Below are 23,445 nucleotides of genomic sequence, written 5' to 3'. Positions count from 1 at the left end.
TGAGCTGGGGGCGGGGCTGTGGCCCTGCGCGCGGGGCGCGCTGGGAGTTGTAGTTCCGCGCCCCACCCCCCGCCCCCGCGCCTTGGTGGGGTGCTGACGTCAGAGGCCGCGATGACGCCACGGGGTGAGCTTTGCCCCCTACCGGGCGGGTGCCCGGGGAGGGGGGCGTGGCCTCGCACAGCCCCGCCCACCGACGGCCGGGAGCCGCAGGGGGCGTGGCTTGCGGGGAGGCCCCGCCCCCGGCCTACAGCTCCCGGCAGCCCCCCCCGCTGACGTCGCGGGGGGGCGGGGCGCGCGCGCGCATGCGCGGGGCGCGCGTGGAGGCTGCTGAGCGCGCGGGAGGCGGTGAGGGGGGGGCTGGGGGCCTGGGGGGGGCTATAGGGGCCTATAGGGGGCTGGGGGGGGGTCTATAGGGGCCTATAGGGGGCTGGGGGGGGTCTATAGGGGCCTATAGGGGCCGGGGGGGGCTATAGGGGCCTATAGGGGGCTGGGGGGGGCTATAGGGGCCTATAGGGGGCTGGGGGGGGCAATAGGGATCTATAATTGGGGCCATAGGGAGCTGGGGGGGCCTATAGGGGCCTATAGGGATCTATAGGGGGCTGGGGGGGCCTATGGGGGCTGGGGAGGGCTATAGGGGGGTGGGGGGGCTATAGGGGCCTGGGGGGGCCTATAGGGGGTTTATAGGGGCCTATAGGGGGCTGGGGGGGGCAATAGGATCTATAATTGGGGCCATAGGGAGCTGGGGGGGCCTATAGGGGCCTATAGGGATCTATAGGGGGCTGGGGGGCCTATAGGGGGCTGAGTAGGCTATAGGGGGGTGGGGGGGGCTATAGGGGCCTGGGGGGGCTATAGGGATCTATAGGGGGCTGGGGGGGACTATAGGGGGTTTATAGGGGGCTGGGGGGGGCTATAGGAGCCTGTGGGAGCCTATAGGGGGTCTATAGGGGCCTATAGGGGCTTATAGGGGGCTATAAGGGGTTTATGGGGCCTTGTAGGGATCTCTAGGGGCCTATTGGGATCTATAGGGGCCTATAGGGGCGGGGGGGAGCCTTATAGGAGCCAGCGGGAGGAGGGACGGGCCCTATAGGGGCCCATAGGGGCCTGCGGGGCGGGGACCTCCTATAGGGGTCTGTGGGGCTGGGGGGGGGCTGTGTAGGGGCCTGAAGGGGGCTCTATAGGGGCCTGTGGAGGTGGGGGGATACTTTATAGGGGCCTTAAGGTGGCTCTGTAGGGGCCTGAAGGGACATATGGGGTGGAGAAGCTCTATAGGGGCCTGGAGGGACCCATGGGGGCTCTATAGGGACCTGCAGGAGCCTGTGAAGCAGCCCATAGGGGGCTGTGGGGCAGGGCAATCTCTGTAGGGGCCCATAGGGCTGTGTGGGTCCTGGGCACCGAGGCCCAGTAGGGCTGGGGAGGTATAGACTCCTATAGGGGGGCTGTAGGCTCCTATGGGGGGGCTGGGGGGCTCTGTAGGGTCTGTGGGAGGTGGGGCCCTAAGGGATGTGTGGCAGCAGGGCCTGCTATAGGGTCCTGGGACGTACCGGGGGCTCTATAGGGTCCTGGGCTGTGCTGGGGCTCTATAGGGTAGGTGCTGGGGATAGGGGATGGCAGAGCCCCGGGGGGGCGTATGGGGCAGCCCGGGGGGGTTGGAATATCCCGGGGGCCATATAGAGCATCCGTGGGGCTGATACGAGCAAGGGACCATACAGAGTGTTCCATAAGGGTCTTGGGGCCCTATATAGCACTCTAGATGCCATATTCAGCATCCCTGGGGCCATATAGAGCATCCTAGGGACGTTCTGAGGCTGTATAGGGTATTTTGGGGGCCATATAGAGCATCTCGGGGGCTGTATAGTGTGCCTGAAGCGTCCTGGGGGCCATATAGAGCATCCCGGGGCCATATAGAGCACCCTGGGGATCTTATAGGGTGTCCCGGGGGCTGCGTACAACATCCTGGGGCCATATGTGCCCCTATAGGGCATCCCGGGCCCATATATGGCATCCCAGGGACCACACAGAGCATCCCGGTGGCGTGCCAGGGCCCTCATAGAGTGTCCTGGGGCCATATAGGACATCCTGAGGGTGGTCAGTGTCCCCATAGGGCATCTCAGGCACCATATGGAGCGTGCTGGGGCCCTATAGGGCATCCCGGGGCCCTTGTAGAGTGTCCTGGAGCCTTATAGGGTGTCACAGGGACCATACGGGGTATCCCGGGGCCCTATAGGGCATCCTGGGACCATTTTAGAGTGTTCTGGGGCCCTGTAGGGCATTCTGGGGCCCTATAAAGCATCATGGAGCCCTATAAGGCATCCTGGGGCCCTATAAGGCACCCTGGGGCCCTACAGGGGGTCCCAGGGCCCTATAAGACATCCTGGGGTGCTATAAGGCACCCTGGGGCCCTATAAAACATCCTGGGGTGCTATAAAGCACCCTGGGGCCCTATAAGGCACCCTGGGGCCCTATAAGGCACCCTGGGGCCCTATAAAGCATCATGGGGTCCTATAAGACATCCTGGGGTGCTATAAAGCATCCTGGGGCCCTGTAAGGCGTCCTGGGGCCCTATAGGGGGTCCCAGGGCCCTATAAGGCATCCTGGGGCCCTATAAGACATCCTGGGGCCCTATAGGGGGTCCCAGGGCCCTATAAGGCATCCTGGGGCCCTATAAGACATCCTGGGGCCCTATAGGGGGTCCCAGGGCCCTATAGGGGGTCCCAGGGCCCTATAAAGCATCCTGGGACCCTATAAGGCATCCTGGGGCCCTATAAAGCATCCTGGGGCCCTATAGGGGGTCCCAGGGCCCTATAAAGCATCCTGGGGCCCTATAAAGCATCCTGGGGTGCTATAAGGCATTCTGGGGCCGTATAGGGGATCCCAGGGCCCTATAAAGCATCGTGGGGCCCTATAGGGGGTCCCAGGGCCCTATAAGGCATCCTGGGGTCCTATAAGGCATCGTGGGGCCCTACAGGGGGTCCCAGGGCCCTATAAGGCATCCTGGGGCCCTATAGGGGGTCCCAGGGCCCTATAAGGCATCCTGGGGCTCTATAGGGGATCCCAGGGCCCTATAAAGCATCGTGGGGCCCTATAGGGGGTCCCAGGGCCCTATAAAGCATCGTGGGGCCCTATAGGGGGTCCCAGGGCCCTGTAAAGCATCGTGGGGCCCTATAAGGCATCCCGGGGCCCCATAGGGGGTCCCAGGGCCCTATAGGGGATCCCAGGGCCCTGTAAGGCATCCTGGGGCCCTACAGGGGGTCCCAGGGCCCTATAGGGATCCCGGGGCCCTATAGGGGGTCCCAGGCCCCTTAGGGACGTGCCGGGGTCTCCCCGCAGGCCCAGGGCTCCCCCCGGGAGGCGCTGGGGGGGCCATGGCGGGGCCGGGGGGCGCCGAGGGCCCCAGCAGCCGCATGAGCGTGGCCTCGCAGTTCTTCAGCGAGGAGGAGTGCGGCGCCGACGGCATGAGCACCTCCGAGAGGGTGGGGGCGCGGGGGGGGCACGGCGGGGGGGGTCGGGGGGACCCCGCTTTGAGGACAGGGGGGGGTTGGGGGGACTCCGTGTTGGGGACGGGGGGGCACTGGGGGGGCTGGTTTGGGGGTGGGGGGTACGGGGGGGCTGGTTTGGGGGTGGGGGGTATGGGGGGGCTGGATTTGGGGGGGAACTGGGGGGGCTGGTTTTGGGGGTGGGGGGGAACTGGGGGGACTGGTTTGGGGGTGGGGGGAACTGGGGGGCTGGATTTGGGGGGGAACTGGGGGGGCTGGTTTGGGGGTGGGGGGGAAATGGGGGGGCTGGTTTGGGGGTGGGGGGGAAATGGGGGGGCTGGTTTTGGGGTGGGGGGGAAATGGGGGGGCTGGTTTTGGGGACGGGGGGAACTGGGGGGGCTGGTTTGGGGGTGGGGGGAACTGGGGGGACTGGTTTGGGGGTGGGGGGAACTGGGGGGACTGGTTTGGGGATGGGGGGGTTCGGGGGGACCCCGCTTTGGGGTGGGGGGGAAATGGGGGGGCTGGTTTTGGGGGTGGGGGGCACTGGGGGGGCTGGTTTGGGGGGAAATGGGGCTGGTTTGGGAGTGGGGGGCACTGGGGGGGCTGGTTTGGGGGCGGGGGGAACTGGGGGGACTGGTTTGGGGATGGGGGGGTTCGGGGGGACCCCGCTTTGGGGACGGGGGGGAAATGGGGGGACTGGTTTTGGGGGTGGGGGGGAACTGGGGGGACTGGTTTGGGGGTGGGGGGTACGGGGGGGCTGGTTTGGGGACGGGGGCATTGGGGGGGCTGGTTTGGGGGTGGGGGGGAAATGGGGGGATGGGGGGGCTGGTTTTGGGGGGGAAATGGGGGGGCTGGTTTGGGGGTGGGGGGGGAAACGGGGGGACTGGTTTGGGGGTGGGAGGTACGGGGGGGCTGTTTTTGGGGGTGGGGGGCACTGGGGGGACTGGTTTGGGAACGGGGTGGCTTCGGGGGTCCCCAGTTTGGGGACGGGGGGGCTTTGGGTGGGGGGGGGGGGCATTTTGGGGACCCAGAACAGCAGGGCTCCAGCACCCCCCCCCCACTGTCCCTGTCCCCCCCCCATGTCTCTGTCCCCCCCCCCCCCCCCGCCCCCGTCCCCCCCCGCCGCCCCCCCGCAGGTCGTGGACCTCCTGAACCAGGCGGCGCTGGTCGGCGCCGACTCCAAGATCGCCATCCTCAAGCAGGTGGGGGCGCGGGGGGGCCACGACCCCCCGGTGCTGTGTGTGTGTGTGTGTGTGTGCCCCCCCCGGTGCCACCCCGTCCCTGTGCCCGCAGGTGCAGGAGCTGATCATCAACAAGGACCCGACGCTGCTCGATAACTTCCTCGACGTGAGCGGGGGGGGCACGGGGGGGGCACGGGGGGGGCACCGGGACGGATCCTGCCCGGTGCTGAGCCCCCCCCCCCGTGTCCCCCCCCCCCCAGGAGATCATCGCCTTCCAAGCCGACAAGTCCATCGAGGTGCGCAAGTTCGTGGTGGGCTTCATCGAGGAGGCGTGGTAAGGGGGGGCCGGTTCGGGGCGCAAAGGGCGGCTTTTGGGGCGCAAAGGGCGGCTTTCGGGGCAGAAAGGGCGGCTTTTGGGGCAGAAAGGGCGGCTTTTGGGGCGGAAAGGGCGGCTTTTGGGGCGCAAAGGGCGGCTTTTGGGGCGCAAAGGGCGGCTTTTGGGGCAGAAAGGGCGGCTTTTGGGGCAGAAAGGGCGGCTTTCGGGGCGCAAAGGGCGGCTTTTGGGGCGGAAAGGGCGGCTTTTGGGGCGCTTTGTTTTCTCGCCGGGAAAGAAAATATATATATAAAAAAATATATAAAAATATATAAAAAATGTATAAAAATATATACAAAAAATGTATAAAAAATATAAAAAATATAAAAAAATATAAAAATATATAAAAATATATAAAAAATATATAAAAATATATATAAAAAGATATAAAAGATATATAAAAGATATATAAAAAGATATAAAAGACATATAAAAATATATAAAAAAAATATATAAAAAGATATAAAAGAAATGTAAAAATATATATAAAAAATATAAAAAATATATAAAAGATATATAAAAATATATATAAAAATATATAGAAATATATAAAAGATATATAAAAATATATATAAAAATATGTAGAAATATATAAAAGATATTTAAAAATATATATAAAAATATATAAAAGATAAAGATATATAAAATATATAAAAAATATATAAAAATATATAAAAAATATATAAAAAGATATATAAAAATATATAAAAAGATATATAAAAATATATTTAAAAATATATTAAAAATATATAAAAACATATAAAAAAATATATAAAACATATTAAAATATATAAAAGATATATAAAATATATAAAAGATATATAAAATATATCTATAAAAATATATAAAAATATATAAAGATATATAAAACATATATAAAAATATATAAAAATATATTAAAAATATATTAAAATATATAAAAATATATAAAAATATATAAAATATATTAAAAATATATTAAAATATATAAAAATATATAAAAATATATAAAAACATAAAAATATATAAAACATATATTAAAAATATAAAAATATATAAAAAATTGTAACATATATTTATATATTATAAAAATATAAAAAAATATAAAAAAGATAATATAAAAAATATATAAAACATATAAAAAAACGAGGGGGAAAAAATATATAAACTTTGCAGCAAGCGGGACATCGAGCTGCTGCTGAAGCTGATCGCCAACCTCAACATGCTGCTGAAGGACGAGAACGTCAACGTGGTGAAGAAAGCCATCCTCACCATGACGCAGCTCTACAAGGTGGCCCTGCAGGTGAGGCGCCGGGGCGGGGGGCACCCATGGGTGCCCGGGGGCGGTCGGGACGGGCTCTGACGGGCGCCCGCAGTGGATGGTGAAGTCGAAGGCGATCAGCGAGCTGCAGGAGGCGTGCTGGGAGATGGTGGCGGCCATGGCCAGCGACATCATCCTGCTGCTGGACTCGGACAACGACGGCGTGCGCACGCACGCCATCAAGTTCGTGGAGGGGCTGATCATCACCCTGTCCCCCCGCGTGGCCGACTCCGACGTCCCCAAGCGCCACGAGAACGACATCAGCCTGGAGCGCATCCCCAAGGACCACCCCTACATCAAATACAGTGAGGGAGCCCGCGCCGGGTGTCCCTGCGTCCCCGCGTCCCCGCATCCCCATATCCCTGCGTCCCCATATCCCTGCATCCCCATGTCCCCATATCCCCAGATTCCCATGTCCCCATATCCCCATGTCCCCGTGTCCCCATATCCCTGCATCCCTATATCCCTGCATCCTCACATCCCCATATCCCCAGATTCCCGTGTCCCCATATCCCCGCGTCCCCACGTCCCCATATCCGTGTCATCTTGTTCCTATATCCCCACATCCTCATATCTTTATGCCTCCATATCCCTACAACCCCATATCCCCGCGTCCCGGCGTCCCCACAGTCCCATGTCCCCATATTTCTGTGTTCTCACGTTCCCATATCCCCACATCCCTGCATCCCCCATCTCCTTGTCCCCATAACCCCGTGTCCCCACGATCCTGTGTCCTCATATATCCATGTTCTCATGTTCCCGTATCCCCACATCCTCGTATCTTCACATTTCCATATCCTTGCATTTTCATATCCCTACATTTTTGCGTTCCCACGTTCCCATGTCCCCATATCCCCGTGCCCTCATGTTCCCATATCCTCGCATCCCCCCGTCTCCTTGTCCCCAGAACCCCACGTCCCTGTGTCCTCACATATCCCGGTGTCCTCATGTTCCCATATCCCTATGTCTCCATATCCCTACATCCCCATATCCCCACATCCCCATATCCCCACGTCCCCATGTCCCCATAACCCCACAACCCCCCGTCCCCAGGTTCCCATGTCCCCATATCCCTGTGTCCCCAGGTCCCCACATCCCCGTGTTCCCATGTACCCACATCCCCGTGTCCCCACATCCCTCCATCCCCGTGTCCCCACGTCCCTGTGTCTCCACGTTCTCATGTCCCCACGTCCCCATATCTCGGCATCCTTATATCCTTATATCCCCACATCTCTGCGTCCCCGTGTGTCCCCATATCCCCACGTCCCCATGTCCTTATGTCCCCACGTCCCCACGTGTGTCCCCACGTCCCCTTGTGTGTCCCCGTGTCCTTATATCCCTACATCTTCATATCCCCGCATCCCCACGTGTGTCCCCACATCCCCACGTGTGTCCCTGTGTCCCCACGTCCCCACATCCCTGCATCCTCATATCCCCACATCCCCGTCTCCCCACGTGTCCCCACGTCCCCGTGCCCCCACATCCCCATATGTGTCCCTGTGCCCCTCCGTGTGTCCCCATGTCCCTACATCCCCGCGTCCCAGTGTCCCCACATCCCTGTGTCCCCACGTCCCCATGATCCCACGTGTGTCCCCATGTCCCTACATCCCCGCGTCCCAGTGTCCCCACATCCTTGTGTCCCCACGCGTGTCCCCGTGACCCCACGTGTGTCCCCATGTCCCTACATCCCCACATCCTTGTGCCCCCACGCATGTCCCCATGTCCCCATGTCCCTACATCCCCACGTCCCAGTGTCCCCACATCCTTGTGTCCCCACGTCCCCATGATCCCACGTGTGTCCCCATGTCCCTACATCCCCACATCCTTGTGCCCCTGCGCGTGTCCCCATGTCCCTACATCCCCACGTCCCTGTGTCCCCACATCTTTGTGTCCCCACGTCCCCGTGACCCCCCGTGTGTCCCCATGTCCCTACATCCCCGCGTCCCAGTGTCCCCACATCCCTTTGTCCCCACGTCCCCATGACCCCACGTGTGTCCCCATGTCCCTACATCCCCACATCCTTGTGCCCCCACGCATGTCCCCACGTCCCCATGTCCCTACATCCCCACGTCCCAGTGTCCCCACGTCCCCATGCCCCCATGTGTGTCCCCACGTCCCTACATCCCCACGTCCCAGTGTCCCCACATCCTTGTGCCCCCACGCGTGCCCCCACGTCCCCATGACCCCATGTCCCTACATCCCCATTTCCCCTTGCCCCACGCGTGCCCCCACGTCCTCATGTCCCCACGCATGCCCCCACGTCCCCGTGCCCCCACGGGTGTCCCCACTTCCCCGTGACCCCATGTCCCTACATCCCCGCGTCCCTGTGCCCCCACGTCCCCGTGCCCCCGCACGTGTCCCCACGCGTGTCCCCACGTCCCCGTGACCCCACGTGTGTCCCCACGTCCCTACATCCCCACGTCCCCGTGTCCCCGCAGACGTGCTGTGGGAGGAGGGCAAGGCGGCGCTGGAGCAGCTGCTCAAGTTCATGGTGCACCCGGCCATCTCCAGCATCAACCTGACGGCCGCGCTGGGCTCGCTGGCCACCATCGCCCGCCAGCGCCCCATGTTCATGGCCGAGGTCATCCAGGCCTACGAGACCCTGCACGGTGAGCGCCCGGGGACGGTGCCGGGGGGTGTCCTGGGCTCCCCTGGGGCTGGGGACGGGTGTCCCGGGTGCCCCATGTCCCCTCTGCCACCTCCTATTGGGGCACCCCCAAGTGTCCCCACTGCCACCTCTCATAGGGGTTGGGGACCAGGTGTCCTGAATCCCCAAAGTCCCCACCACCAGCTCCTGTTTGGGGTTGGGGTCCCGGATCCCTGGTGTCCCCGCTGCCACCTCCCTTACGGGCTGGGGTCTGGGTGTCCTGGATCCCCAAAGTCCCCGCTACCACCTCCCCTAGGGGTTGGGGTCCTGGATCCCCAATGTCCCCACCGCCACCTCCCCTAGGGGTTGGGGTCCTGGATCCCCAATGTCCCCACTGCCACCTCCCCTAGGGGTTGGGGTCCTGGATCCCCGGTGTCCCCACTGCCATCTCTCATAGGGGTTGGGGACCAGGTGTCCTGAGTCCCCAGAGTCCCCACCACCACCTCCCCAAGGGGTTGGGGTCCTGGATACCCGATGTCCCCACCCCCAGGGGCTGGGGGCTGGGTGTCCTGGATCCTCGCTGTCCCCACCACCACCTCCCCTAGGGGTTGGGGTCCCGGATCCCCGGTGTCCCTGCTGCCACCTCATTTTGATGCTGGCGTCTGGGTGTCCCGGACCCCTGGTGTCCCCACACCATCTCCTATTGGGGCTGGGGTCCCAAATCCCCTCTGTCCCCATTACCACCTCCCCTAGAGGTTGGGGTCCCAGATCCCTGGTGTCCCCGCTACCACCTCCCCTAGGGTTTGGGGTCCCAGATCCCTGGTGTCCCCACACCACCTCCCATGGGGGCTGGGCTCCCAGATCCCCGGTGTCCCCACTGCCACCTCTCATAGGGGTTGGGGACCAGGTGTCCTGAATCCCCAAAGTCCCCACCACCAGCTCCTATTTGGGGTTGGGGTCCCGGATCCCTGGTGTCCCCGCTGCCACCTCCCCTAGGGTTTGGGGTCCCAGATCCCCGCTGTCCCCGCTGCCACCTCATTTTGGTGCTGGCGTCTGGGTGTCCCGGACCCCCGGTGTCCCCACACCACCTTGTATTGGGGTTGGGGTCCTGGATCCCCGCTGTCCCCACCACCACCTCCCCTAGGGTTTGGGGTCCTGGACCCCCGGTGTCCCCACACCATCTCCTGTTGGGGTTGGGGTCCCGGATCCCTGGTGTCCCCGCAGCCACCTCGTTTTGGTGCTGGGGGCTGGGTGTCCCGGACCCCCGGTGTCCCCACACCACTTCCTATTGGGGTTGGGCTCCCGGATCGCCGCTGTCCCCGCTGCCACCTCCCCTAGGGGTTGGGGTCCTGGACCCCTGGTGTCCCCACCACCACCTCCTATTGGGGTTGGGCTCCTGGATCGCTGCTGTCCCCGCTGCCACCTCCCCTAGGGGTTGGGGTCCCAGATCCCCTTTGTCCCCATTACCACCTCCCCTAGAGGTTGGGGTCCCAGATCCCTGGTGTCCCCGCTGCCACCTCCCCTAGGGTTTGGGGTCCCAGATCCCCGCTGTCCCCGCAGCCACCTCATTTTGGTGCTGGCGTCTGGGTGTCCCGGACCCCCGGTGTCCCCACACCGCCTCCTATTGGGGTTGGGGTCCCGGATCCCCGCTGTCCCCGCTGCCACCTCGTTTTGGTGCTGCCGTCTGGGTGTCCCGGACCCCCGGTGTCCCCACACCGCCTCCTATTGGGGTTGGGGTCCCGGATCCCCGCTGTCCCCGCTGCCACCTCGTTTTGGTGCTGCCGTCTGGGTGTCCCGGACCCCCGGTGTCCCCACACCACCTCCTATTGGGGTTGGGCTCCCGGATCCCTGCTGTCCCCGCTGCCACCTCCCCTAGGGGTTGGGGTCCCAGATCCCCTTTGTCCCCATTACCACCTCCCCTAGGGGTTGGGGTCCCATACCCCTGGTGTCCCCGCTGCCACCTCCCCTAGGGTTTGGGGTCCCGGATCCCCGCTGTCCCCGCTGCCACCTCATTTTGATGCTGCCGTCTGGGTGTCCCGGACCCCCGGTGTCCCCACACCGCCTCCCATCGGGGGCTGCTCTCCCAAAACCCCGGCGTCCCCGACGCGTCCCCGTGTCCCCCGCAGCCAACCTGCCGCCCACGCTGGCCAAGTCGCAGGTGAGCAGCGTGCGCAAGAACCTGAAGCTGCACCTGCTGAGCGTGCTGCGGCACCCGGCCTCGGGGGACTTCCAGGCGCAGATCACCACGCTGCTCGTCGACCTGGGCACCCAGCAGGCCGAGATCGCCCGCAGCATGCCCAGCCCCCGCGACGCCCGCAAGCGGCCCCGCGACGAGCCCGACGCCACCCTCAAGAAGATGAAGATCGGTGAGAGGCGGCGGCGGGGGGTTGTGGGGGGGTCCTCCCCTCTTCTGGGGAGGTGGGGGGGGGGTTAAGTGGTCCCCCCGGTCCTCACAGTGCCCCCCAGGGTCCTCCCAGTGCCTCCCAGTGTCCTTCCAGTGCCCTCCTGGGGACACTGGGGGAAGGTGGAGTGGCTTTAGAGACCCCCCACGACCTCCCAGTGCCCCCCAGGGTCCTTCCAGTGCCCCCCAGGGTCCTCCCAGTGTCCCCCAGGGTCCTTCCAGTGCCTTCCTGGGGACACTGGGGACAGGTGGAGTGGCTTTAGAGACCCCCCAAGACCTCCCAGTGCCTCCCAGGGTCCTCCCAGTGCCCTCCTGGGGACACTGGGGGAAGGTGGAGTGGCTTTAGAGACCCCCCAGGGTCATCCCAGGGTCCTTCCAGTGCCTTCCTGGGACATTGGGGGCAGGTGGAGTGGCTTTAGAGACCCCCCAAGACCTCCCAGTGTCCCCCAGGGTCCCTCTAGTGCCTTCCTGGGGACACTGGGGGAAGGTGGAGTGGCTTTAGAGACCCCCCAAGACCTCCCAGTGCCCCCCAGGGTCCCTCTAGTGCCTTCCTGGGGACACTGGGGGCAGGTGGGGTGACCTTAGAGACCCCCAGGGTCCCTGCAGTGCCCCCCAGTACCCTCCCAGTTCCCTCCTGGGGCCAACTGGTGGCACAACGCCCCCCTGCATCCCCCCGCTCCCCCTCCGGGGACCCTCGGGACCACCCCGGGGCGGGGGGGGGGTGTTCCCTGACCCCCCATCCCCGCAGAACCCCCGCTGGGGGAGGACGACGAGGACAAGGACCTGGAGGCGGTGGCGGTGGCAGCCCCCAAGGGGGGGGGCCAGGCCAGCGCCCCCTCCGACACCGACATCACGGCCGAGTTCCTGCAGCCGCTGCTCACCCCCGAGAACGTCGCCAACCTGGTCAGCGGGGAATCGGGGGGCGCACCCGCATCGGGGGGGGGGGGGAGAGCGTTTTGGGGGGGGTCCTGAGCCTCGTGCCCGCCCCCCCAGGTGCTGATCAGCATGGTGTACCTGCCCGAGGCCATGCCAGCCTCCTTCCAAGCCACCTACACGCCGGTGGAGTCGGCGGGCACCGAGGCGCAGATCAAGCACCTCGCGCGCCTCATGGCCACGCAGATGACGGCGGCGGGGCTCGGCCCCGGTGAGCTCGGGGTTGGTTTTTTTTTTGGGGGGGGGTAAGGGGGGGTCCCGCCGCTCACCCGCGTCCTCCCGCGGCAGGCGTGGAGCAGACGAAGCACCTGAAGGAGGAACCCAAGGAGGAGAAGGCGGCCAAGCCGGAGAGCGTGGTGATCAAGCGGCGCCTCTCGGCGCTGGCGCAGGGGCAGGCCATCGCCGTGCTGGGCGCCCAGGGCTCGGCCGCCGGGGGGGCCGAGGAGGAAGCCCCCCAGACCAAACGCCGGCCGGAGCCCATCATGCCGGCCACGCAGCCCCGGTGAGACCCCCCACACACACCCCGTGCTGCCCCTTTGGTTTTTGGGGGTGAAACGGGACCCGTTTGGGTGCTGGGGTCCCCGGTGAGACCCCAGTGCCGCCCCTTTTTTGGGGGCAAAATGGGACCAGTTTGGGTGCTGAGGTCCCTTTTCTGGGGGGGAAACGGGACCCGTTTGGGTGCTGGGGTTCCCCGCTGTCCCCCCTTGTTTTGGGGGGAAAATGAGACCCATTTGGGTGCTGAGGTCCCCGGTGAGACCCCAGTGCTGCCCCTTTTTTGGGGCAAAATGGGACCCGTTTGGGTGCTGAGGTCCCTTTTTTGGGGGGGGAAACGGGACCCGTTTGGGTGCCAAGGTCCCAGTGCCGCCCCTTTTTTGGGCGAAACGGGACCCGTTTGGGTGCTGTGGTTCCCCACTGTCCCCCCTTGTTTTGGGGGAAAACGAGACCCGTTTGGGTGCTGAGGTCCCCGGTGAGACCCCAGTGCTGCCCCTTTTATATTGGGGGGAAACGGGACCCATTTGGGTGCTGGGGTCCCTTTTTTGGGGGGGAAACGGGACCCGTTTGGGTGCCAAGGTCCCAGTGCCGCCCCTTTTTTGGGGGAAATGGGACCTGTTTGGGTGCTGGGGTTCCTCACTGTCCCCCCCTTTTTTGGGGGGGAAACGAGACCCGTTTGGGTGCTGAGGTCCCCGGTGAGACCCCAGTGCAACCCCTTTTTTTGGGGCAAAATGGGACCCGTTTGGGTGCTGAGGTCCCTTTTTTGGGGGGGAAATGCCACCTGTTTGGGTGCTGAGGTCCCTTTTTTGGGGTGAAACAGGACCCATTTGGGTGCTGAGGTCCCTTTTTTGGGGCGAAACGATGCCCGTTTGGGTGCTGAGGCCCCTTTTTGGGGCAAAATGCCACCCGTTTGGGTGCTGAGGTCCCTTTTTTGGGGCGAAACGGGACCCATTTGGGTGCTGAGGTCCCTTTTGGGGTGAAATGACACCCGTTCGGGTGCTGAGGTCCCTTTTTTGGGGCGAAACAGGACCCATTTGGGTGCTGAGGTCCCTTTTTTGGGGCGAAACAGGACCCATTTGGGTGCTGAGGTCCCTTTTTTGGGGCGAAACAGGACCCATTTGGGTGCTGAGGTCCCTTTTTGGGGCAAAATGTTGCCTGTTTGGGTGCTGAGGTCCCTTTTTTGGGGCAAAACGATGCCCGTTTGGGTGCTGAGGTCCCTTTTTTGGGGGCAAAACTATGCCCGTTTGTGTGCTGAGGTCCCTTTTTTGGGGGGAAGCGGGACCCATTTGGGTGCTGAGGTCCCTTTTTTTGGGGCAAAACGACACCCGTTTGGTACTGAGGTCCGACCACTTTCCCCCCTTGTTTTTGGGGCAAAACAACAACCGTTTGTGTGCTGAGGTCCCTTTTTTGGGGCGAAACGCCGTCCGTTCGGGTGCTGAGCCCCCCCTGTCCCGCAGGCTGGCGGGCGCGGGGGGCCGCAAGAAGGTGTTCCGCCTGAGCGACGTGGTGAAGCCGCTGAGCGACGTGCAGGTGGAGAAGCTGAAGCTCGGCGCCGTCACCCGCATCCTGCGCGCCGAGCGCGCCGTCGCCTGCAGCGGGGCCGCCCAGGTCCGGCACCGCGCGCGGCGCGGTGAGCCCCCCCCCGATGTGTCCCACCCCCCCCCCAAAAAAAAAAAACCGCAACGAAACCCGACCGGGGTGTCTTCCACCCCCCAGGCTCGCGTGAAGATCCTGGCGGCGCTGGTGACGCGCTTCGAGGTGCCGCTGCAGAGCGAGCTGCTGGCCTTCGTGCTGGAGGACGTCCGCGGGCGCCTCGACCTGGCCTTCGCGTGGCTCTTCCAGGAGTACAACGCCTACCTGAGCCGCGGGCCCCCCGGGCTGCAGCGCTACGACGAGTGCCTCATCGGGCTCCTCTCCGGCCTCCAGGAGAAACCCGACCAGAAGGACGGGTGAGGACGGGGCGCGGGGACGGGGCGGCCGGGACGGGGATGGGGGCGGTGGGGTGGGGATGGGGCCACCGGGATGGGGATGGGGCCACTGGGATGGGGATGGGGACACCGGGATGGGGATGGGGGCGGTGGGGTGGGAATGGGGCCGCCGGGATGGGGATGGGGCCACCGGGATGGGGATGGGGGTGGTGAGATAAGGATAGGGCCACCAGGATGGGGATGGGGCCACCGGGATGGGGATGGGGACACCAAGATGGGGATGGGGACACCAGGATGGGGATGGGGCCACCGGGATGGGGATGGGGACACCAGGATGGGGATGGGACCACCGGAATGGGGATGGGGCCACTGGGATGGGGATGGGACCACCGGAATGGGGATGGGGCCACTGGGATGGGGATGGGGACACCAAGATGGGGATGGGGACACTGGGATGGGGATGGGGACACCAAGATGGGGATGGGGACACCAAGATGGCGATGTGGACACCGGGATGGGGATGGGGACACCAAGATGGGGATGGGGACACCAAGATGGGGATGGGGACACCAGGATGGGGATTGGGGACGGCACGGGGATGACAACGGGACTGCCAGGATGAGGATGGGGACAGCAGGACAAGGACAGGGCCACCGGGATGGGGATGGGGCCACTGGGATGGGGACAGGGGATGGCACGGGGACGAGGATGGGACTGCCAGGATGGAGATGGGGCCACTGGGATGGGGATGGGGCCACCAGGATGGGGATGACACCACTGGGACGGGGACAGGGGACAGGGACAGGGTTGCCAGGACAGTGATGGGGCTGCCAGGATGGGGATGGGGCCACCAGGACAAGGACAGGGCCACCAGGATGGGGATGGGGCCACTGGGCTGGGGACAGGGGATGGGGATGGGGACGCCAAGATGGGAATGGGGTCATCGGGATGGAGGTGGGGCCATGAGGATGGGGACAGGGCCAGCAGGACAAGGACAGGGCCACCAAGATGGGGTTGGGGCCACCGGGATGAGGAACAGGGCCATCAGGACATGGATGGGGCCACCAAGATGGGGATGGGGCCACTGGGATGGGGACAGGGGATGGGGATGGGGCCACCAGGGAGGGGACAGTGCCACCGGTGGCTTCTCCAGGCTCCAGAGAACCGCCCCGATGGGAGCCACAGCTGTAGGGTCACTGCCCCCATGGGGTCCCAAACCACCCCCATAGGGTCCCAAATTGCCCCATTAGGGCCCCAAATTGGCCCATTAGGTCCCAAACCGCCCCCATAGGGTCCCAAATAAACCCCATAGGGTCCCAAACCACCTCCATAGGGTCCCAAACCACCCCCATAGGGTCCCAAACTGCCCCCATAGGGTCCCAAACTGCCCCCATAGGGTCCCAAATCGCCCCCATAGGGTCCCAAACCGCCCCGTAGGGTCCCAAACCGCCCCCGTAGGGTCCCAAACCACCTCCGTAGGGTCCCAAATCAACCCCATAGGGTCCCAAATTGCCCCCATAGGGTCCCAAACCACCCCCGTAGGGTCCCAAACCACCCCCGTAGGGTCCCAAACCGCCCCCATAGGGTCCCAAACCGCCCCCATAGGGTCCCAAATTGCCCCCTTAGGGTCCCAAACTGCCCCCGTAGGGTCCCAAATCGCCCCCATAGGGTCCCAAATCGCCCCCATAGGGTCACCGCCCCCTTAGGGTCCCCACCCCCGGGTCCCAACCCCCCCACGCCGTCCCTCTTCCCGCAGGATTTTCACCAAGGTGGTGCTGGAGGCGCCGCTGATCACCGAGAGCGCGCTGGAGGTGATCCGCAAGTACTGCGAGGACGAGGTGGGCGCCGGGGGGGTCCCGGGGGTGAGGGGGGGGGCGGCGGGGCTGGGGCCGGGCGGTGACGGGTCCCCGTGTGTGTCCCCGTCCCCCCCCCCCAGAGCCGGACCTACCTGGGCATGTCCACGCTGCGCGACCTCATCTTCAAGCGGCCGTCGCGGCAGTTCCAGTACCTGCACGTGCTGCTGGACCTCAGCTCCCACGAGAAGGACAAGGTGGGGGCGGCGCGGTGACACCCCTGGGGACGGCCCCACGGCGGTGACATCCCCGTGACGTCCCCGCGATGGTGACGGCCCCGTGCCGGTGATGTCCCTGCGACGGTGACGTCCCCACGATGGTGACGTCCCGTCGTCGGTGACATCCCCATTATGGTGATGTCCCTGTGCCGGTGATGTCCCCATGATGGTGACGTCCCCACAGTGGTGACATCCCCACGCTGGTGATGTCCCCATGACGGTGACATCCCCGTAATGGTGACGTCCCCGTGCCGGTGATGTCCCCACGCTGGTGATGTCCCCACAATGATGATACCCCCGTGCGGGTGACGTCCCCACTCTGGTGACATCCCAACTCTGGTGACGTCCCCATGCCAATGACATCCCCACGCCAGTGATGTCCCCTTGCTGGTGGCATCCCCACAATGGTGATGTCCCCATGACGGTGATATCCCCGTGACGGTGACGTCCCCGTGCTGGTGACATCCCCATGTCGGTGATCACCCCATGATGGTGATGTCCCCACAGTGATGATACCCCCGTGCGGGTGACGTCCCCACTCTGGTGACGTCCCCATGCCAACGACGTCCCCACGCCGGTGATGTCCCCGTGCTGGTGACATCCCCGCACCAGTGACATCCCCATGATGGTGACATCCCCACGATGGCAATTATCCCAAACGTCGGTGATGTCCCTGTGCCGGTGACATCCCCATGCCGGTGACATCCCTACGATGGCAATGTCCCCGTGCTGGTGACGTCCCCACGATGATGATATCCTCATGCGGGTGATGTCCCCACTCTGGTGACGTCCCCGCTCTGGTGACGTCCCCGTGCCGGTGACACGGCCGCCCCGCAGGTCCGGCAGCAGGCGCTGCTGTTCATCAAGCGCATGTACGAGAAGGACCAGCTGCGGGACTACGTCGAGAAGTTCGCCCTCAACTACCTGCAGCTCCTGGTGCACCCCAACCCGCCCTCCGTCCTCTTCGGGGCCGACAAGGACACCGGTGAGCCCCCGGGGGACCACAGGGGCGGCGGGGAGGGGTGGCACCCGGGGTGACGGCGGGGTGACGGCGGTGTCGCGCAGAGGTGGCGGCGCCGTGGACGGAGGAGACGATCAAGCAGTGCCTCTACCTCTACCTGGCGCTGCTGCCCCACAACCACAAGCTGATCCACGAGCTCGCCTCCGTCTACACCGAGGCCATCGCCGACATCAAGCGCACCGTGCTGCGGGTCATCGAGCAGCCGGTGAGGCCCGGGGGGGGGACGCCGGGGTGGGGGGGGGGCGCCCCGGTGACACGGGGGGACCCGCGGTGACGCCGCTCGTGCCACAGATCCGCGGGATGGGGATGAACTCGCCCGAGCTGCTGCTGCTGGTGGAGAACTGCCCCAAGGGCGCCGAGACGCTGGTGACGCGCTGCCTGCACAGCCTGACCGATAAAGGTGGGGACGGGGACGGGGGGACACGTGGGGACACCCCGCCGGGGGCACGCTGTCATCGCGTGTCCCCCCCCCCCTCCCTCCTCGCAGTGCCGCCCTCGCCCGAGCTGGTGAAGCGCGTCCGGGACCTGTACCACAAGCGGCTGCCAGACGTGCGCTTCCTCATCCCCGTCCTCAACGGGCTGGAGAAGGTGGGGGCGTCCCCCCGTGTCCCCCTCCCCGTGTCCCCGTGCCCCCATTCCCATCCCCGTGTTCCCCTCCCCATGTCCCCAACCCCGTTTTCCCATCCGATGTCCCCATCCCCATCCCGTGTCCCCATCCCCGTGTCCCCATCCCTGTCCCAACCCCATTCCAAGCCTCCTGTCCCCATCCCCGTGTCCCCCCTCCCATGTCCCCACCCCTACACCCCGTTCCCCATCTCCTGTCCCCGTCTCCATGTCCCCTCCCCATGTCCCATCCCCGTTTTCCCATCCTGTGTCCCTATTCCCATCCTGTGTCCCCGTCCCTCTGTTCCCATCCTGTGTCCCAGCCCCTAAACCCCATGTCCCCATCCCCGTGTCCCCCTCCCCGTGTCCCCATCCCCGTTTTCCCATCCCGTGTCCCTGTCCCCATTCCCATCCCGTGTCCCTGTCCCCATTCCCATCCCGTGTCCCTGTCCCCATTCCCATCCTGTGTCCCCATCTCGTGTCCCGTCCCCCTCCCCGTGTCCCCCTCCCCGTGTCCCCATCCCATGTCCCGACCCCTACACCCCACTCCCCGTCTCCTGTCCCCATCCCACGTCCTCGTCCCTATCCCTGTGTCCTGTCCCCTCCCCGCGTCCCCATCCCATGTCCCCTTCCCCCTCCCCGTGTCCCCTCCTCCCGGCGCCCCGGGGGCAGCGCTGAGGGGGGGCCGTGGTTTTGGGGCAGAAAGAGGTGATCCAGGCGCTGCCCAAGCTCATCAAGCTCAACCCCATCGTGGTCAAGGAGGTCTTCAACCGCCTGCTGGGGACGCAGCACGGTAGGGGACCCCCCGGGGACCCCCCTGGGGACGGTCCTGGTGGGGACGCGGCCACCGTGGGGCTGGCACCTCCCTGGGGACAGCCCCGATCCCTGCTGGGGGACACGGGGACACCGTGGGGACGGTCCTGGTGCCTTCTGGGGGGACATGGGGACGTGGGGGGGGGTGGCACAGGACCAGCCTGGGGACGGTCCCGGTGGGAGATGTGGGGACACGGGGACACCCCAGGGACGGTCCTGGTGCCCCCTCCATCCGTGGGACGTCTCTTGGGGGGGGGGACGTGGGACATGAGACCCCCCCCGGGGACAATTCTGGTGCCAGATTTGGGGACGCTGAACCACGGTGGTGCCAGGTTTGGGGACACAGGGCCACCGTGGTGCCAGATTTGGGGACACCGAACCCCTGTGGCACCAGATTTGGGGACATGGGATGTCCCTGGGGGGGGACGTGGGACGTGAGACCCCCCCTGGGGACAGTTCTGGCGCCAGATTTGAGGACGCGGGGCCACCGTGGTGCCAATTTCGGGGCCCCCGAACCACTGCGGCGCCCGCTGCTGGGAGGGGGGATGCGGGACCTCCCTGGGGCCACCGAGCCACCGTGGCGAGGGGACGCGGGGCCGACCCCACCCCCCCCGTGTCCCTGTCCGTCCCCCCCCCCGGTGACAAAGCCACCCCCGCAGGCGACGGCGCCTCGGCGGTGTCCCCGCTGAACCCGGGCGAGCTGCTGATCGCGCTGCACAACATCGACTCCTCCAAGTGCGACATGAAGTCCATCATCAAGGGTGAGCCGGGGGGGGGGGAACGGGGACTCCGGGGGGGACACACACACACCCGGGGGGGGTTGGTGACCCCCCCCCCCGCAGCCACCAACCTGTGCTTCGCCGAGCGCAACGTGTACACGTCGGAGGTGCTGGCGGTGGTGATGCAGCAGCTGATGGAGCAGAGCCCGCTGCCCATGCTGCTGATGCGCACGGTGATCCAGGCGCTCACCATGTACCCGCGCCTCGGCGGCTTCGTCATGAACATCCTGTCCCGGCTCATCATGAAGCAGGTGGGGGGGGGCGGACGGTGCGATAGGGGGGTGGACGGTGTGATAGGGGGGCGGCCGCCGGCGCGATAGGGGGGTGGCCATCACGATAGGGAGGCAGCTGTCATGATGGGGGGCAGCTGTCACGATAGGGGGGCAGCCGGCGTGATAGCGGGGTGGCCGGTGTAATAGGGGGGTGGCCGGCACGATGGGGGGGCAGCTGTCATGATGGGGGGCAGCTGGCGCGATAGGGGGGCGGCTGTCATGATGGGGAGGCCATCGCGATAGGGGGGTGGCCAGCGTGATAGGGGGGCAGATGGTGCGATAGGGGGGCAGCCATCATGATGGGGGGGTGGCCATGGCGATAGGGGGGCGGCCGCCGGCACGATAGGGGGGTGGCCGGTGCGATAAGGGCGTGGCCATCGCGATAGGGGGGCAGCCGTCATGATGGGGGGCAGCCGTCATGATGGGGGGCAGCTGGCGCGATAGGGGGGCGGCTGTCATGATAGGGGGTGGCCGGCACGATAGGGGGGCCACCGGCGTGATAGGGGGGCAGCCGGCGTGATAGGGGGGCGGCTGGTGCGATAGGGGGGCGGCCATCGTGATAGGGGGGTGGCCAGCGCGATAGGGGGGAGGCCATCGCGATAGGGGGGCAGCCGGTGTGATAGGGGGGCAGCTGTCGCGATAGGGGGGTGGCCGGCGCAATAGCGGGAGTGGCCGGTGTGATAGGGGGGTGGCCATCGCGATAGGGGGGCAGCCGGTGTGATAGGGGGGCAGCTGTCGCGATAGGGGGGCAGCTGTCGCGATAGGGGGGCAGCTGTCGCAATAGGGGGGTGGCCGGTGTGATAGGGGGTGGCCGGCACGATGAGGGGGTGGCCGGCGCGATAGGGGGGCAGCCGTCATGGTGGGGGGCAGCTGTCACGATAGGGGAGTGGCCGTGGCGATAGGGGGGCGGCCGGCGCGATAGGGGCACCCCAAGGTGTGGGAGGGGACCCCTGGAACCCCCCAGGCTGTGGATGGGTTCCCCCAGTTCTGGAACCCCCCCAGGCTTTGGGGGGGGGTTCTCCCTGACCCCCCCGCGCCCCCCCCCCCCAGGTCTGGAAGCACCCCAAGGTGTGGGAGGGCTTCATCAAGTGCTGCCAGCGCACCAAGCCGCAGTCGTTCCCGGTGGTCCTGCAGCTGCCCCCCCCCCAGCTCGCCGCCGTCTTCGACAAGTGCCCGGAGCTGCGCGAGCCCCTCCTGGGCCACGTGCGGGGCCTCACCCCCCACCAGGTGCCCCCCCCCCGGGGGGAAAATAATTGGGGGGGGGGGGGGTCCTGGGGGTTGGGGGGGGGCACAGGGGGTGGGGGAGGGCACAGGGAATGGGGAGGGTAAAGGGATTGGGGGGGGTGGAGGATGTGGGGGTGGGGGGTCCCAAAGGGAGGGGGGGGTCCAAAAGGATGGGGGGGGGGTCAAAGGGATGGGGGGGGGGTAAGGGCATTGGGGGGGGTGGAGGATGGGGGGGGCGGTCCTAGGGGGTGTGGGGAGGGGGTTCTGGAGGATGGGGGGGGTCCCAAAGGGAGGGGGGGGGGTCCAAAAGGATGGGGGGGGGAACAGGGGGTGGGGGGGATTACAGGGATGGGGGGGGGCACAGGGACGGAGGGGGGTAAGGGGATTGGGGGGGGGCGGAGGATGTGGGGGGGGTCCTAGGGGGTGTGGGGAGGGGGTTCTGGAGGATGGGGGGGGGTCCCAAAGGGAGGGGGGGGGGGTCCAAAAGGATGGGGGGGGGCGCAGGGTATGGGGGGACGGGGGGGGGGCAGGGAATGGGGTGGGGGGCAGGGGATGTGGGGGAGGGGGTCCCAGAGGATGGGGGGGGGCAGGGAATGGGGGGGGGGGGAGGAGAGGATTTGGGGGGTTCCTAGGGGCTGTGGGGAGGGGGTCTTGGAGGAGGGGGGCCCCAAAGGATGGTGGGGGGGGGGTCTCAGGGGATTGGGGGGGGCTTCTGGTGGGTTTGGGGAGCCTCAGGGAATGGGGGGTCCAAGACGAGGGGGGGTTCTGCGGGATCTGGGGGTCCTGGAGGTGGGGGGTGTCACTGGCTCCCAGCATGCTCTGAGGGGCGGGGGGGGCAGGTGACCCCCCTCCCCCCCCCTAACTGTTGACCCCCCCGCAGCAAGCGCACATCCCGCTCTCCACCATGGCCATCCTGGAGGCCTCCGCACGGCCCCCGAGCCCCGCGAGGGACCCCCGGAGAGGTGGGGGCTCAGGGGGGGCACCCATGGGTGCTGGGGGGGGCAGTCTGTCTGGGGGGTCCCGGCTGCCTCACCCCACTTTCCATCCTCCCCCCCCCCCCAGGAAAAGCCCCCGAAGCGCCCGAGCGAGGAGGAGGCGAAGGCGAAGGCGGCCGCAGCCCCGGGGGGCCCCCCGCCGCCGCCCCCCACGCCGAAGCCCCCGGAGCCGGGGGCCGCCGACCTCGAGCCCCCCCCCCATCTTCATCAGCGTCCCCGAGGACGAGGACAGCTCGGGGGGGCCGGTTCCCCGACACCACCCTCGACCCCCCCAAGGTGCGTAGCCCCCCCCCTCAGCACCCTTGGGTGCACCCCCCCCCCCCCCCCGGGTGCTCCCCCCAGTACCCTTGGGTGCCCCCCCACTTGGGTGCCCCCCCGCACCCTTGGGTGCCCCATCACCCTTCAGTGACCCCCCCGCACCCTTGAGTGCCCCCCTGCACCCTTGGGTGCCCTGCCCCCCCACACTTTGGTCCCCCCAGGTGCCCCCCAGCACCCTTGGGTGCCCCCCTTGGGTGCCCACCCCCTTGGGTGCCCCCGCCCCCCCCCCACCTTTGGGTGTCCCCCCCTTTGTGTGCCCCCCCCCACCCCCACCCTTGGGTGCCCCCCCCGACACTTTGGTGCCCCCCCCCCCGGTGCCCCCCAGCACCCTTGGGTGCCCCCCTTGGGTGCCCACCCCCTTGGGTGCCCCCGCCCCCCCCCCCCCACCTTTGGGTGTCCCCCCCTTTGTGTGCCCCCCCACCCCCACCCTTGGGTGCCCCCCCGACACTTTGGTGCCCCCCCCCCCCGGTGCCCCCCAGCACCCTTGGGTGCCCCCCCCGTGGGTGCCCCCCCCACCCTTGGGTGCCCCCCCCCCCTACACATCCCTTACCTCCCCCCCCCCCCTTTTCTCCCCCAGGACCCCCCGCGGGCACCGAGCCGCCCCCCCGGGCCCCCCCTGCCCGAGGTGCCCCCGGCAGCCCCCAGCTCGGAGCCGCCCCCCCGGCACCCAGAGCCCCGAGG

General features: G+C 65.1%; 1 protein-coding gene across 1 annotated transcript; it reads left to right on the top strand.

Moving 5' to 3' along the window:
• Positions 1 to 96: 96 nt before the first annotated feature.
• Positions 97 to 22,730, top strand: SYMPK (symplekin scaffold protein). The gene is made up of 26 exons (XM_066984600.1): positions 97 to 124; positions 3,328 to 3,470; positions 4,610 to 4,675; positions 4,767 to 4,820; positions 4,915 to 4,988; positions 6,183 to 6,309; positions 6,383 to 6,632; positions 8,766 to 8,936; positions 11,041 to 11,280; positions 12,064 to 12,218; positions 12,309 to 12,459; positions 12,537 to 12,750; positions 14,198 to 14,348; positions 14,457 to 14,689; positions 16,425 to 16,506; positions 16,605 to 16,718; positions 17,577 to 17,724; positions 17,805 to 17,965; positions 18,052 to 18,160; positions 18,248 to 18,348; positions 19,066 to 19,156; positions 19,836 to 19,937; positions 20,019 to 20,206; positions 21,278 to 21,454; positions 22,332 to 22,413; positions 22,723 to 22,730. The coding sequence occupies exons 1-26, from the start codon at positions 112 to 114 to the stop codon at positions 22,728 to 22,730; spliced, it is 3,405 nt and encodes a 1,134-aa protein (XP_066840701.1). The 5' UTR covers positions 97 to 111.
• The last annotated feature ends 715 nt before the right edge of the window (positions 22,731 to 23,445 follow it).

Source organism: Anser cygnoides, chromosome 29 (assembly GCF_040182565.1).
Source record: "Anser cygnoides isolate HZ-2024a breed goose chromosome 29, Taihu_goose_T2T_genome, whole genome shotgun sequence".
Classification (NCBI taxonomy): Eukaryota; Metazoa; Chordata; class Aves; order Anseriformes; family Anatidae; genus Anser; species Anser cygnoides.
Note: the sequence above shows the minus strand (reverse complement) of the source record. Positions and strands in the feature narration are given on the sequence as shown.

Coding starts and splice junctions, on each gene's coding strand:
- SYMPK (XM_066984600.1), top strand. Junction 18,349..19,065: donor TCCTCAACGGGCTGGAGAAG/GTGGGGGCGTCC, acceptor GTTTTGGGGCAG/AAAGAGGTGATCCAGGCGCT. Junction 19,157..19,835: donor CCTGCTGGGGACGCAGCACG/GTAGGGGACCCC, acceptor CCACCCCCGCAG/GCGACGGCGCCTCGGCGGTG.